This window comes from Triticum aestivum, chromosome 7B, assembly GCF_018294505.1.
Source record: "Triticum aestivum cultivar Chinese Spring chromosome 7B, IWGSC CS RefSeq v2.1, whole genome shotgun sequence".
Taxonomy (NCBI): Eukaryota; Viridiplantae; Streptophyta; class Magnoliopsida; order Poales; family Poaceae; genus Triticum; species Triticum aestivum.
In genome coordinates this window covers 763,319,784-763,336,492 of record NC_057813.1, presented here as the reverse complement: position 1 = coordinate 763,336,492, position 16,709 = coordinate 763,319,784, and the positions used below count along the sequence as shown (strand labels likewise).

Sequence of the window (16,709 nt, the reverse complement as noted above, 5' to 3'; positions counted from 1 at the left end):
CTCAAACGGGCTTTTAAATGCCTGGGTTGACCGGCACTACTAATATCCAGCCCAAGTATGGGGCGGATATGGGGCGCCCAGGCGCGCTGGCACTGACGACGGGGTCCCACGTGGAAACACCAGGAAACCTGTCGGTTCGAAGCTCATCTCCTCCGCGGGACTGCTGTTGCTGTGTGGCGCTGCTCCGGCGGGCCGCGTAGTGCCTAGCCGACTATTTAAGTCGACCGCCGGCACCGAAACCCTACCATCCACATTTTCCTCCGCCTGCCCGCTGCTGCCGCCACTTTCCACTCCCCGTCCGCCTAGTAGCCATGTTCCCACGCCGCTGAGTGAGGAGCTAGCCATTAATAAGGCCGGAGCGTCGGCTCGAGCTCCTTGAGCAGATTCAGGCAAGGAGAAGCCCTGATCTGGGGGGGTGGGGGGTACCTTCGGATGCGGTAGATCCGGAGGAGTTGGAGGATGAGGAGGAGGATGTGGGGGACGTTGACGACGCGAACCTGCAGGCGGAGCAGCAGACCATCCTCGACTCCCTCCGCTCGGGGTCGGTTGCGAAGGCCAGACGCCGTCACCGGCAGGAGGTGGAGTCCGCGGAGGAGGCGGAGATGCTCGCCTATATGGATGAGGTCGAGCAGGAGGAGGATGAGCTGGAGCCCCCTACGCGCTTGTCTAGCCGGTGCCCGGCACCGACGTATTGGACATCTCCGACGGCGAATATTAGCTAGCTAGGGCAGTACGTAGTATGTAGCATCTAGAATTTATTTTGCATGCTTTGTATGGATTTAGGGATTGAAATAAGAGAGACTCAGATGCAGAGTGATTAATTTGAAGCGTGACCGGAGCGTCCAGAAACAAAGACCGACGAGGCGACGACCTCACCAACTCTCAGAGAGATTAAAAATATCCTTCCAAAGACCTCCCTCACTCACTCACCAACGCTCCCCCACATCTGCTCTGCCGCCGCCGGAGAAGACAGACACACCTGCTCTGCCTCCTGCGGTTCTGCTTCTGCTGCGCGCGCGGTGGCGGGGGAGGATCTGCCATTTCCTGCGGGCTGCGGCGGCGCGACAGAGCTCGGAGGAGCTCTGCTGTTGTGCACGGAGGCGACGAGGAGCTCAAATGCCGCCCCCGTAGGCGACGCGCCGGAGTATGGGAGGTGGAGCCGAGCTTCTGCCAGATCGATCTTCTCCTCCGTCGCCGTCCGCGGCAAAGCTGCATCGGAGGTCTTCACTCACCATGATTGAGCAGGGGTGCTCTCTCTTCAGATCTGAGTGGTGAACAGTGCATCTCAAAAGGTTTGTTTTTTCTTTCTTTCTTTCTTGTTCCTCCTTCCTTGAGTAATTAATTGGAAAGGGGATTATATTAGCGAGACTGCTACCTCATTCTTGTAGCTATAATGCAGCTAACTGCTGAAAAAAATATGTGGCATGTAAATCTGATTGATGAAAAATAATGTTTGGCCATCAGAAGCTTGTTTGTTTGTCTCAAATCTTAAGCTATATGCACATGTTTACATGTGCACATAATAAGATTAGCGCGTCAGGGTAAGTTTCCAGCAGTTCAATAGTAAATGTAACTGAAAATTGAACTGCTGTATATTTCTTCAGTTGGTGAGGCAGTTCAACATTGAACTGCTGTAGTCCTTGCACGCTACTTCAACTTCTTCCTCCTTTTTACTTGAATTTCACCTCGTTTTTTCCTCTACATTTCTTCACCATGATTGAGCTGCTTTCTCTCCAGATCCGAATGAAACAGAAACAGATCTAACTGAAACAGGGCATCCATCCATCTCAAAGTTTTATTTATTTGTTTTTTAACCCTTTTTCTTGTCCCCCCCTTCACTAATTGCAAAGCAGATTATTGACTGCTAGCTGATTATTCTACTTGTTGTATTGTTATTGGTGAGCGCATCCCGTTTGAAATTCTTAAGCTATGTGCAGATGAGTTGACGGGCAATTCAGGGAAGCGTTAAGATTAAAGCGTGAGGGTCTGTCTTCGGTACATAAGGTTAAACCGTTAAAGCGTCAGGGTAAGGTGTCCAATTGTAAAATTTAACTGTAGATTAAACTGCTATATATTTCTTCGGTTGTTGAGGCAGTTCAAGATTAGTTTGTGTCCTTCCACAGTTACACCTAGCTAATTAAGCTTCTTGCTCGTTCTTCTTGAATTTCACCTCACTTTTACTATTGCAGCTATATACAGCCAGCAAGTGCAATGGCAATGGTGCTGGATGCATTCGCGTCCTACGTGGGCCACATGCTCGCGCAGCTAGCAGCAGATGGTGTGGGGACGATGCTGGGCGTCTCCGGCGAGATCGACAAGATGGCCGACAAGCTCCGGGACCTCAAAAACTTCTTGGCTGATGCCGACAGGAGGAACATCACCGATGAGACCGTTCAAGAGTGGGTGGGGCAGCTCAAGCGTGCCATGTATGAAGCTACCGACATCCTCGACCTCTGTCAGCTCAAGGCCATGGAGCGTGGATCATCTACTACTCCAGACGCAGGGTGTTTCAACCCATTGCTCTTCTGCATGCGGAATCCCTCCCATGCTCATGAGATCGGCACCCGCATCAAAAAGCTCAACAAGAGGCTTGACTACATCAAGGAGCGAAGTGCTGCTTTCAACTTCATCAATCTCGGGTCCTACGAGGATCATAACAACAATGCCCATGGCTTTCGCCATGGTAATCCAAGTCGGGAGACGGTAGGGGACTTTGACCGGTCGGCTGTGGTTGGGGACAAGATTGAAGAAGACACAAGAGCACTGGTGGCCCAGATCACGCAGACGGGAAAGGATGTCAAGAATGACATCATGGTGGTTGCCATCGTAGGTGTCGGCGGGATCGGCAAGACCACCCTCGCCCAGAAGGTCTTCAATGACGAGGCAATCCAAGGTGAATTCAGCAAAAAGATATGGTTGAGTGTCAACCAAAACTTTAGTGAGGTTGAGCTGCTGCGAAGAGCCATCATCGGTGCTGGTGGAAGCTCCCATTTGGCTGGAAATGCAAAGGATGCGCTTCACCGAGCCCTAATGCAGGCCTTGAAGGACCACAAGACATTGCTGGTAATGGATGATGTGTGGGACAATGGAGCGTGGGAGCGTGTGCTCAAAATACCCTTAGCCAATGCTGCTGCTTCAGGCAGCCGTGTCCTCATCACAACTAGAGATGAAAGTGTTGCCCAAGGGGTGACAGCTATATGGCCCTACCACCACGTCGACACATTAGCGCCTGATGATGCTTGGTCATTGCTCAAGAAGCAGGTCCGTACTTAAACGCTAACCTCTTTCATTGTCTCCATTTACTTATTAACAGTACTATGTAATTCGTGTACTACCTCTTGGAGGTAATATGTTGCCAATAATTTTGTAGGGCAATATTACTTTGCTAGTGTCGACAAAGCATAGTGCTGAACAAGGAAATATGCCACATCACTAATTGAGACACATTCAGATAATTATATATGTATTGTTCCTAGAATTTTTTTAGTTGAGCTTGCATAATAGTTAGAAATTCGGATAATTATACATGTATTGTTTTTACCAGTGAATACATATGGGTGGTATATTCTTGTAGTGAGTAACCTTTTGCGAATACCCAATCTCGTATTCCAGCTTACGGTTGAAGATCTAAGTGCTCAGCTACTCAACAGAGTCATAGGACACAATATAAATGGAAGTTATTTTGAGATGAAAAAAACAACATTTTCTTTCAGCCCCTGCTGATACAACAAAATAATATAATTTCCCGTGCAAATTTTAGTCATGAATGTTTGGCCTAGATTTATGCACTTTAGGTGATTGAGAGATAAGATAATTTCATGTGACCGTAAAATACGATTACTAATAAACTAATACATGATTTCCGCTACATCGGAGTACAACTTTCTATGACAGTGATGAGAGAGTAGTGCAAAAGTAAAAGCAAAAGGAAAGAAAAAATGTTTTCTAGGTATAAAGTATGTATGTTATATGTGGAAGCCATTGGACAAATCTTCGGCATGTAGGAGCAAGATTAGTAAATACATTTAATCACATTTCTTTTTCACATGTACTTTCTGTACTTTGAGCATTTACAGTCAATCTAGTCCTCTTGTCTCTTAGGAGGTAAAACTGAGTTCATAGTCAATCTTGGCACACAGTTAATTAAGTTTATCGATCCCTTCAACAGGTACTTTCAAATGAGATAGATGAAGACCATATCAGTACGCTAAAGGATATCGGATTGAAACTTATAAAAAAATGCGGTTGCTTACCACTTGCTGTTAAAGTAATGGGAGGACTCTTGCGTCAAACAGGGGGGCTACGTCGTGACTGGGAGCAGGTTTTGGATGATTCTAACTGGTCAATAACAAAAATGCCCCAAGAGCTCAACCACACAGTATACTTAAGCTATGAATATATGCCTTCTTATCTGAAGCAGTGCTTTCTATTCTACTCTCTTCTTCCAAAAAGTAGAATTTTTAATCTGGATCAAGTTGTTGCAATGTGGATTAGTGAAGGATTTATTCATGGAAATTCTATTGATTTGGAAGAATTGGGAGAAAATTACTACAAGGAGTTGGTATCTAGGAACCTGATAGAGCCAAATAAATCGTATGCTGATTTATGGGTTTGCAGTATGCATGATGTTGTTCGCTCATTTGCTCAGTATATGACTAAAGATGAAGCACTCGTGGCTCAAGATGGAGACAATGATATTCTTGCTAAACTTAGTATACAAAACTTTCTTCGGTTGTCCATAGAAACTAACCAATCACAATCAGGTGAACTTAATTGGAAATGTCCACAGGCACAACAATCAGTGAGAACATTGATCTCAACTATCAAGATTAAGATGAAGCCCAGTGATTCATTGGCTACTTTTTCTAGTTTGCGGACTCTACATATGGAATCTGCAGATATAGCTGTATTGCTTGAATCATTGCATCAACTCAGGCACTTGAGGTATCTAACACTAGTAAATGCTAGTATGTATGTACTTCCAGGGAACATTGGCAAGATGAAACTACTGCAATTCCTTGACCTTGGTGGATGTACAAAATTGGTGAATCTTCCTGATAGCATTGTGAAGCTTGACCAGCTGAGATTACTTTCACTTCCCAAAGCAAGTATGGTGCCTAGAGGGTTCAATGGTCTGACAAATATGAGGAAACTAAGTATGTTTCGAGCGCACATGGATGGTGATTGGTGCAGTTTGGATGAGTTGGGGCCTCTTTACCAACTCAGAGTTCTTGTATTAACTGAACTAGAGAATGTAACTGCTGCCTCATTTGCTGCTAATGCTCGGCTCGACGAAAAGATGCATCTTATCAGGCTATTCTTGTACTACACAAGTAAACTGGGAGATGATGGGTTGGTCAAAGAGAAGGAAGGTGTCTCTGAGGAAGAGCAGCAACGAATTGAGAAGGTTCTCGATAAGCTCTGCCCTCCATCTACTATAGAAGTTCTTGAACTCACGGGATATTTTGGCCGACAACTCCCGAGCTGGATGATGTCCACATCAATGGTGCCCCTCAACAACTTGAAGACTTTATTGATTGATGACCTGGCTTGTTGCACACAACTTCCCAATGGGTTGTGCCAGCTGCCCAATCTGCAGGTCCTACAGGTCCGCCGTGCTCCATGCATCAAGCATGTGGGGACTGGATTCTTGCAGGCGGCAGCAACTTCATTTCCGAGGTTAAATAAAATGCTCTTGGACGGAATGGTGGAATGGGAGGAGTGGGAGTGGGAGGAGCAAGTACAAGCCATGTGCCGTTTGGAGAAACTTGTGCTCAGTAGGTGCAGACTGAGGCATGTTCCTCTAGGCCTTGCCTCCAATGCAAGATCTTTGAAAATATTACATCTACGACTTGTCGAGCACCTCAGCTACATTGAGAGCTTTCCTTCTGTTGTTGAGCTTAAAGTGAATGGATGCCCTGACCTGGAGAGGATCACCAATCTCCCTAATCTACAGAAGCTTACAATCGAGAATTGCCCAAAGTTGAAGGTGTTGGAGTGTATCACTTCACTCGAGAGGATGGTCCTGGAGGATTACACCATGGAAAATCTCCCAGAATACATGCGAGACATAAAGCCAAGGCATTTGCAGTTATTCTGTAGGCTATGGTTGCTCTGTGCGGTAGCCGCGGGACAATCTGGCACTGAGTGGGACAAGTTCAGTCAAGTGGAGCATGTCAAGGCATATGCACGTGATGGAGACAACGAAAGAAAATGGTACCTTCTGTACAAGAGAGGTGACAACTACAAGCTGGATTCAAATATTAGCAGCTCTGCCATATTAGAAGGTACAGAAAATCAAACATACGTACAAGCTTTGTCTTGATTTGTTTGAGCACTCTTTCTGCCAGTTTATAAATTCTTTTTGATTTTATCTCCTGCTTTTCGTCCATACATAGTGCATGACGACCCGATATATTATGTACCTTCCTAGTATCATGTAACCATTTTGTAATTTTCTTGCCATGCAGAAACCTTATCATCTTGTATGGTGGACCCACAAGGATTTGAGTCTGTGTACAAAATGAGAAGAAGCACCTTCAGTTACGTCTGCAGTTTGGTGAGGGTGCCATTTTTTGAAAGTATGATGGCAAGGGACCACACCTTTGTAGATGGGAGAGTGTTGTCTTTACAAGATGGAGTAGCCGTCGCTGTGAGGATGCTGAGCTCTGGTGAACCACCGGTGGTCATAGGATCCTCTCTTGGTGTCAACGAGTCCACTGTCTCGCTGGTAACTCAGAGGTTTATTGAGGCTATTCGGGAGCGAGCGTTCCGCCATTTGGAGTGGCCATACCATTTCCAAGCAATGGAGAAGATCAAGTGCAGGTTTGACAAGATCCACGGCTTGCCAAATTGTTGCGGTGTTGTACATAGAGCTTACTTTAAATTTGGATCACCAAACCTTGGCCATGAGGAGAACGCTGACACACTAATGCAAGCCGTCGTTGATCCAGATATGAGGTTCACAAATATTTGGTTTGGAGCATCAAGTAGCATGAACCAGTCAAGTCTTTTGCACGACTCTTGGCTCTTCAAGTCCTGCGAGAAAGGTACTTTGTTGGATGGTAGCAAGCTGAAGGTATCAGATGGCTCAGAGATTGGGGAATACATCATTGGTGATGCAGGATACCCTCCTCGTCCATGGCTCCTCACACCTTATCGGTTGGAGGAGGATATCTCAAACTCGAAAGTGGAGTTCAACAGGAGACACTCTGTAGCTACAACCATGGCACTGAGGGCACTGGAAAGGTTGAAAGACACGTGGAAGTGTCTACAGGGAGAAGGCTGGCGTCCTAATAATCAATATGATTTGCGGTGGACAATCACCACGTGTTGTAGGTTGCATAACATAGTGATAGACATGGAGGAGGAGGGTGCAGTCATGCTGAGCAATCAGGAGGAGAATTGCATCGATCAAGTGAGCCAATTATTAGACGAGGATGCTGTCAAGGTGAGGGATGTACTGTCCCAGCACTTGGTCGATTCTAGAGGTAAAATAACACAGCTCTTGTCTGTTCATTTTATTTTTCTTTCCCTCCCGTTGGTTCCATCTTTCATCTACTTGGTTAGTCCACACATTTGCTACAGAGGAGGAACAAGAAGCATCCGGTCGAAGAGATGAAAACAATGAACAAAAAGCACACCAACTACAAACAACGGATCGTGGGAAATTATACACAAACAACAAATTGACAGCCCAAGAAAATGGTATGTGTTATACACAAGAAGTGGCAACTGCAAGTTAGATTCAAATACTAGCCGCTCTATCTTATTATACTTTTGTTTCATTTTCTCCTGCCTTCCATCCATTTATGCTACTTGATGACTGAATATATTCCAGAATTTTTTTGTTTCACATGATTACAAGTTGTTTCAGATGACATAAAAACATGGTTGTACTGGGCTTTCAACATAAATTTCATCCACATCGCTTGATGTATGTGTGGGTTGTTTTATGCGTAGCTACTTTCTGATTTGGTTGCATCCCCTCGTCTTTCTTTTTATGCTAGGTTACCTCGAGTATGAAAAATATGGAGTAATATGTTACCTCTTGCATTGTAAATTAGAGATTATGTATAAGCAGTTTTATACTTTTCTTGTCATGCAGAAACTTTATCATCTAATATGGTGGGCACACAAGGATTTGAGTCTCTGTACAAAATGAAAAAAAGTACCTTTAGTTACATCTGCAGCTTGGTGAAGGTGCCCCTTTCCGAAGATATGATGGTAGGAGGTCACACCTTTGTTGATGAGAGAGTGATGTCTTTCCATGATGGAGTAGCCATTGCTCTGAGAATGTTGAGCTCCTGTGAGACACCGGAGGTTGTGGGATCATCATTTGGTGTGGATGGGTCAACGGTTTCGCTGTTAACTCAGAGGTTTGTTAAGGCTATGGTAGGACGAGCAAGGCACCACATCAGCTTGCTTGGCTCCGCTCAAGTGGAGAAGATCAAGCGCAAGTTTGACAAGATTTATGGCCTCCCAAACTGCTGCAGTGTTGTACATACAACTCACATCAAATTTGGATTGCAAAACCATGAGAATGAAGAAAATGATGGCATGCTAATGCAAGCCATGGTAGATCCAGATATGAGGTTCACAGACATTTCATTGCAATCGCAAGTAAACCTGAACCAGTCAAGCATGTTGCACAACTCTTATCTCTTCAAGTGCTGCGAGAGGGGTGCTTGGCTGAATGGTAGCAAGCTGAAGGTACCATCAGGTGGAGGATCGGAAGTCAAGGAATACATAATTGGTGATGCAGGATACCCTCTTCGTCCTTGGCTCCTCACTCCTTACCAGTTGGAGAATGGCCTCTCACTCTCTGGCGCCAAAGTTGAGTTTAACAGGAGACATTCTGCCGCTACAGCCGTCGCGCTGAGGGCACTGGCAAGGTTAAAGGAGATATGGAAGTGCCTGGAGGGAGAAGGGTGGCGTCCAAATAATCAACTTGAGGCGTACTGGACAGTCGACACGTGTTGTATATTGCATAACATAGTGATAGACATGGAGGAGGATAAAGAGGAGGAGGAAAAGGAGGAGAATTACATCAAGCAAGTGCGGCAGTTAGCAGATGAGGACGCCATCAGGGTGAGGGATGCACTGTCCCAGCACTTGATTGAATGTGGAGGTAAAATAACACACACAGACACTTTAATGGCCACATCTCTATATGTTGGAAAGTATTTTGTTTGTACATATTCTGCTAGTTTTACTTCAAGTATGAAAAATCTAGAGTAATATCTGCAGCTTGTAAATTAGAGATTATGTAACCAATATCTTATAATGCAGGAACCTTATCATCGTCTATTGTGGATGCACAAGGGTTTGAATCTGTGTACAAAATGAGAAGAAGCACCTTCAGTTATATCTGCAGCTTGGTCAAGACCCCATTTTTGGAAGATATGATGGCAAGGAATCACACCTTTGCTGACGGGAGAGTGCTGTCTTTGCAGGATGGAGTAGCCATCGCTCTGAGAATCCTGAACTCTGGTGATTCACCCGTTACCATAGGATCCTCTATTGGTGTAAACGAGTCAACTGCCTCACTAGTAACTCAGAGTTTTGTTAAGGCTATGTTTGAGCGAGCATTGCCCCATTTGCGTTGGTCATACTCTTCTCAAAAAATGGAGAAGATGAAGCGCAAGTTTAACAAGGTCCATGGCATGCCCAACTGCTGTGGTGTTGTACATACAACTCGCATCACATTTGGATCACAAAACCGTGACCATGAGGAGAATGAAGGCATACTCATGCAAGCCGTCCTTGATTCTGATACGAGGTTCAGAGACATTAGCATGTGGCCGTCGCAATTGCATTTGTCAAGCATGACGGCTTTGCGCAACTCTGATATCTTCAAGCGCTGCGAGAAGGGTACTTGGCTGAATGGTAGCAAGCTGAAGATATCATCAGGTGGTGGATCGGCAGTAAGGGAATACATAATTGGTAGTACAGCATACCCACTTCGTCCTTGGCTCCTCACACCTTACCAGTTGGAGAATGGCCTCTCACTCTCAGACGCCAAAGTTGAGTTCAACAGGAGGCATTCTGAAGCTGCAGCCATCGCGCTGAGGGCACTAGCAAGGTTGAAAGACACATGGAAGTGCCTAAATGGAGAAGGGTGGCGTCCAAATAATCAACTTGAGGCGTACTGGACAGTTGACACATGCTGCCTGTTGCATAACATAGTGATAGACATGGAGGAGGACGGTGTAGGCATGCCGAGCGATGAGGAGTATAATCGCATCAAGCAAGTGTGGCATGTAGCAGATGAGGAGGAGGAGGGTGTCAGGGCGAGGGATATACTGTCCCAGCACTTGGTTGAATCTGGAGGTAAATTATGACAACTCTCAATGTGTTTGTTCGTATGCTAGCTTTGTCTATTTGTTTTTTTGTAATACCCTGCCGTTGATTCCATTTTAATTTCATCTGTTTGTTTAGCCCACACAATGGCTGCAGAGGAGGAATAAGAAGCAGTAGTAGCTGCATCCCGTTCAGGAGATAAAAACAAGGAACAGGAGGTGCACCGAGCACAACCAGCGGATCGAGGGAAGGAGAAAGTGCATGGTAGTTAGCTAAGGAGATGAGATCGGACCGCCCTCTGCACTGAATCAATTTGGTACTATTGTTTTTCCCTCTGTTATCAGTCGTGCTTCAAGTCGCAGTCCTCTTCTTAGTTTCCATATTAATTTAGTGTCAGTTAAATTAATTTAGTGTATGTTGGAAGCACTATTATATCCCTTGATGATAGGTTAAACGTACTTGGAAAGAAACTAAGCTGATCTCATCTACTTTAAATCTTGGTAGGAGCAGCCTTGGAGAACTTCATCCTGCTGCTTGGTTACAACTTGGTCCCATTTGAAGCGGGACTAGTGCCTGCACGACGTCCTAGCCGCTCGATCCGGGACTAATGCTTACATTAGTCTTGGTTCGTAACGCAACCAAGATTAAAGCTTTTTTCCGGCCTCAACCAAAGCCCTGTTTTCTACTAGTGTCTATCAGGGAGCTAATCCTCACTAGACGATCTGATCGATAGATCAGGACGTGCGGTTAGTACCACTGATGTGAAAATTTACAAATAAATAAAGGGTAATTACCAAGAATCTTTGTACAGAGGGAAAAAGGAAAGAGAAGAAGATAAAGCAGCTGCCCGAAGGTGATTGGTGTTCATTTATAATACGGGAAGCTTGAATGAAAATATTGAGCGAAAGGCTATTTTGCTGAGAAAAATAAATAAGTAACTGGTAGAATACCGACATGGCAAGCACACACCACAGGAAAACAGAACGGCTGAGAAGTTAACACTCCTCACCTTTTTCCCGATTTGTGATAGGACTAACCCATCTTAAGCTAGGTAGCATACTACCAACTAAAAAAATCATACGCAGAAGCACAAGTTTACACATCTACTATGTGTGTACTACTACATGTCTCAGTTTGTGAATACATATAGCCCTATAAAGGCACTCTCTAGAGTGTATGTGCGTATGTATGAGCATTTGCGTGTGTACTATTTTCAAAAGGTACCCTCAAATTTTTCATCTTGGTTGCTCGTATACAGACAAATTGTGGCCAGTGATATATAAAAAATTATTCAGGTTTTGCAATGCAAAAAATAAAACTGATAAGTTTGTTTGATATGGGATAAGATGAGATTGTGCCGAAAAGTATCTTATTTCACAAAAAAAAAATCTATCCTCAAACATGGTAACAATTTTTTTTTTGCCAATACTAATTTCAATGTTAGGACAAAAAGACATAAATGCATTGCCGAGGTTGAAAGTATATTGCTCACAACAATAAATTTTACATAGATAAAATTTGTGAGGCACTTGGTTCGTTTTCATGGAAATATAATTATTTCTTCATCAAATTAGTCTACTCTATTTTTGTTTGATTTCCCAACTTATCTACAAATTTGTTATCCAATGTAAAGACATCAATTATTTACTAGTTAAAAGTGATATTAGATTGCTTACTGATGAGAATTCAAATTAAACATGGCAGTCGCTAATCTGTGCATTCACACGGGCTAGATTCATATATTTTTTCTGTCACTTGCTAAAATTTGATGTTCATGAGAGAGAGAGAGAGAGAGAGAGAGAGAGAGAGAGAGAGAGAGAGAGAGAGATGTTTCCTATTACCGGGTGTAGTTACTCCTATTTTTGTTTTGTATATTTTAGGTAATATCTATCATACCGGAGTATATGTATGTGTAGTATGTCGTATGTAAGAGTGTTTAGGTAGTACTCCCTCCGTTCCTTTATATAAGGTGTATTTGTTTTTTGATAAAATTTCAGAATGTAAGGTGCATTTCTTCTAGTTCCTCATAATTCCCTTGTTAGCCCTCAAGAAAAAAGGAAAGTATCTCTCTCCTGATTGTCTGTATCTTTCCTTGTAGCAAAAGAAGGAAAGTATTTCTTTGTCGATTGCATGTATCTTTTAGTTTCCTAGACTAACTGATTTACTTGCCACTAACCAACAAATTTGCCAAGGGTAATTTTGTCCTATCATGTTTATAATTATGTGCCTTGGTCACCGTGCCGAAAATAATACACCTTACATAAAGGAACGGAGGGAGTATATATAATATTTTTAGGTAATATGTATTATATTTTGAGCATACTCCTTTAGGTAATATGTGTTATATTTTAGGTAATAACCCGCTTTGGAGTATCTTAGATATAGTATATGAACATACATACAATAATAAGGTAGTATATATACTATCACATGGTAGTATACTAGCATAGCCCGCGCGGCGGCACGCCGCGTCCGATGATGCATTGTATTTATACGGATCATAAAGACCATTGTTATATTTTTAATGATAGAATCGTACATGACTAAAACCCAAAAAGAGTAATGAAAGATGAAAAAAGAGTACATTTATTGCAGCCATGTATGATAAATATTGATGAACGGAAGGGTATTACTAATAAGGTCTACTTATTGGCACCATATACATCCCATTCTATGGAACGTATCATATAGGATGATGCAACCGCATGAAAGTAAATGATTGCAGACGGCCCTAGTTCTGTTAAATCATCCTAGTGTAACCCCATTTAGGATAGTGCTTGTAATGAAGTGGTAGATAGCTTTTGCAAATTCCTGTATCTGTCCAAACGGCGTCTTTGCTCCTGTGTATATCATTATGGTGAACTATGCACTTGAATATAAATTAATACTACATAATTATCTAAAGCTCGTTATAAACTATCATAAGATGATAGATTTTTTTTTGAACGGAAGATGACTGAACTCGAAATGAGATTTGGAACACCAAATTGACCAACACCAGAGATAGAACTTCCAGAAATATTCTCTCTCATATCACCAACATCATCAACAGCAAGCATGTCTACAAAATATAAAGAAGGATGAGCAACACAGAACAAATACAAAAAATAATCCTAAAATATACCAGACATCTTTTTTTTTTGCTTCTCACTAATGAAACTCACCCTTAATAACATTAAACAAACATCGTCTAAATCTATATATTCTTTTGAAAGAATGAAAACCAGCAACAAGTAAACGTCACTAAAGCGTGGTCATGCTTTTTTTTAGCTCATGAACGCTGGGACCGTGTGACCACGTCCACATGTAACTCTCGAGAACAGTTCAGTCTGAATTCTGAACATAAGATTTTGTCCATTTGTATACACTACGCACTAACAAAGATCATATTGAAAAGCAAAGGCTCGCCTAAAAGTGTCGCTGCTTCTTGAACACACACGCATTGTTTAGAGAGTACTATCAATGGAGCACGCCCGTCATGTAATTCTTGAAGAACTATTCAGTCTATAATCTGAACAGGAGCCCTTCTGCATTTGTTATACACCACACAATGACTGCTGTTGAAAAATAAAGAGTTGGCTACCCTAAAATTGCAAGTGAATTTAGGTGGAAATGTCGTACTTGGTGCGCCAGATGGGAGTAGGGGTCCAGTGCCGCACGGCAGGGCTAAACAGGATGGACACCACGCGCGAGCGGAGCATGCACAGCTCGATGATCGGCGGGAACGTCAAGCACCAGGGCACCTTGTATTGGTTGATGGAGGTGCCATGAGAGATAGCATAGTCCATCAGCTCCTCGGACGTGCCGGTCCGGACGACGCGGATCTTGAGCAGCCCGATGAAGCCGTCCGCCACTCTACCATGCATGCACACCGTATTCAGTCCCTCATCCATCTCAAGCGTCGATGGTCTCCTTGTCCACCGTCCAGCCGACGCTGGCACCGACCGTCTCCTAGTAGATGAAGTAGTGCCCGGGGATGCTCTTTGTGCTGGTGTACTGTGTATAACGCCATGGACGCGCCATGGGGGGAGCCTCGCGACTGCACGGCAAGGAGAGCCATCCACAAAGCAAATGCTATCGCTACGGATAGAAAGACATGAAAGGCAACACACAAAGAAGAGGCACCTCGACTGCTGCCGCCATTATCCCTACATGCCTCCCATCTACATCTCTCTGTGTAAATCCTCATATGCAGCTCGACGTGCTTGTGGCGCCGTTGCGATACCGCCGCAGCCGTTGCTCTTTTCCTCGAGCATCAGCAGGGGTAATGTGTGTGTGGCCGGCGACACGCTTTACTTCATCGGACCTGGTGTGTAGGGCGCATGCATGCATCATGTTGGAGGACGTCGTGTCCCGTGTCTGCGACCCGTAACCATCCACCATCGACTCGGGCAGCCGCGCCGCCGCATGTCCTTTCAGGCACGCGCGTGCAAGGTCGCGGCGCTATACGGCCTCGTCCAGCCGCTGGTCCGCGTCACCGCGCGGAGCTCTGCCCGTCGCCTCATCCAGCTGCACGTCGGCGTCGCGCGCCGCGCCCCTGCACGTGCTCTAGCGGCAGCACCCCATGCAGTGCCTCATAGCATGCACCAGTCAAGCTGCCTTGCCGCACCACCTTGCTGCAGGCAGTCGCTGCTTCTCCTGCCTGGTTCCTACCCGCCGGCTAAGGCAAGAACCATCTACATAAGCCGCGTCTAGAAACAACAATTAAAGCGGCACCACCAGTAGAATAACGTGGGCAGGTCACATGCACATCGCAATCAACTGGTCCACCGCCCGCATGCTGCTCCGATTACAGTGCGTGCATGCGGTCGCTGGCTCGCCCATGTTCCTTTGCCGTCTTATAATTGGACCATCACTGGTCACCGCTTCACCCAGTTGCTATTGGTCAGAGAAAGGGACAGATCGACCGGAGAAGCACCGAAGAAGGAAAGGTGTCAGGCCACAAATCCCAACGTGACAACGACAACAGTTGAACACACCACCCTGCCCCACATTGGATGAAAAAACGCTAAACCCACCAAAAAAACATGACGCTAGTTCAAAAAATTTGAATCAAAACACCGAATCCACAAGGCAGTTCTACCCCGCCAGGTACCAAATTAATACCACGTGTCAAATATGTAATATAGCATGCGTCATTTTTATCCAAGTGGGCAATCCTCGTCGCGAAAAAGCTCCCTGGAATAGAGGCTTGGTTATGAGACATAAATGTAACTACACCCGGTAGTAGGAAACTCAGAAACTCAAAAAAAAATACTATATTTTGTTGGCGATAATTGAGCGTGCACGCAGAAACCCTAATCGTACGCACCGGACGCTAATTGCGCACCGCTTGATCGGGTTCGCCGCTCCTATATATATTGTAACGCTAAACTATATTCTATACCCCCAGTATAGAAAAATGGTTGTGTACTACTAGGAGTATGTACTCCCGCTCCTCATATACCACATAAATGAATCTTTTGTATATTTTATTATTTTCATTATACTTCATTAATAATTACTAGATACCCAAAATGAGTTTCATGGAAAAAAAATCATTTGTCTCATATTTTCTAACGTTTACTTGTATGCTGATTTGTTTGTACGTGAAAAAGGTATATTACCAAAAGTACGTCACAAATGATATTTTTTTTCAACAAAACTCATATTGGGGTATCTTAGAATATTTAATCAAGCATATCGAGAATGATAAAGAGGTATAATCAATCACACTTATATATATATGCGTTTGCAATGTAAATTAGAAAATGATTCTATGCATAGATTACGCATGGATTGTTCAATTACCAGTTTTGGCGGACCAGAGGGATGGCGCGTGATGCCCTCCAAGTGATCACTTTTGTACTTTCACCATCATTGTGGTACTTGGCACTGTTGTCGACAATATCCTCTAGCCGCATGTTCATGGACTTGATCTTCTGGGAGAGGATGTACCTTACCCGGATCTGTGTGCCAAAGTTAGAGAAGAACATGGCGGCCGCCTGACGCCAGTTATGACCGAAGCGGGAGAGGTCGACCTGCAGGAAGAAATGGTCGATGGCATCCTCGGCTGCAAATGCGACCTCGCGCACCTAGTACGCGAGCACGCGGATTTGCTGGTTGCTGTCCGACCTGCTGCGGAGGTCACACTAGTAGAAAAAGAGGCTTCCGTCCAGCCTCATTAGTCGCGAAACTGTAGGAACCGCGACTAATGAAGTCTTCAGTCGCGGTTCGGCAGATGAACCGCGACCAAATGCCTGGGCCCAGGGCGCTCGCGGGCTTTAGTCGCGGTTGGCCAGGCCAACCGCGACTAAAGGTGCCCAAAGGCCTTTAGTCGCGGTTGGCCTGGCCAACCGCGACTAAAGCTCCTCCCCTATATATACCAGTTCAGCACGCTCACTTAGCCATTTGGTGCCACTTCTCTT

General features: G+C 44.6%; 1 protein-coding gene across 3 annotated transcripts; it reads left to right on the top strand.

Moving 5' to 3' along the window:
* The first annotated feature begins 886 nt into the window (after window positions 1-886).
* LOC123162261 (uncharacterized) lies at window positions 887-10,790 on the top strand. 3 transcript variants are annotated; one of them, XM_044580038.1, is made up of 9 exons: window positions 887-1,292; window positions 1,938-2,026; window positions 2,190-3,261; window positions 4,169-6,287; window positions 6,471-7,490; window positions 7,588-7,707; window positions 8,108-9,130; window positions 9,292-10,332; window positions 10,441-10,790. In XM_044580038.1, exons 3-9 carry the CDS (start codon window positions 2,212-2,214, stop codon window positions 10,467-10,469), a joined length of 6,402 nt encoding a protein of 2,133 aa, XP_044435973.1. In that variant the 5' UTR covers window positions 887-1,292; window positions 1,938-2,026; window positions 2,190-2,211; the 3' UTR covers window positions 10,470-10,790. The 3 variants fall into 3 exon arrangements, with proteins under 3 accessions (XP_044435973.1, XP_044435971.1, XP_044435972.1); XM_044580036.1 differs by having other exon boundaries at window positions 7,570-7,707; XM_044580037.1 differs by lacking the exon at window positions 1,938-2,026 and having other exon boundaries at window positions 7,570-7,707.
* Window positions 10,791-16,709: the final 5,919 nt, after the last annotated feature.

Coding starts and splice junctions, on each gene's coding strand:
- LOC123162261 (XM_044580037.1), top strand. CDS start 2,212: ATGGCAATGGTGCTGGATGCATTCGCGTCCTACGTGGGCCACATGCTC. Junction 6,288..6,470: donor CAGCTCTGCCATATTAGAAG/GTACAGAAAATC, acceptor CTTGCCATGCAG/AAACCTTATCATCTTGTATG. Junction 7,491..7,569: donor GCACTTGGTCGATTCTAGAG/GTAAAATAACAC, acceptor CTACTTGGTTAG/TCCACACATTTGCTACAGAG.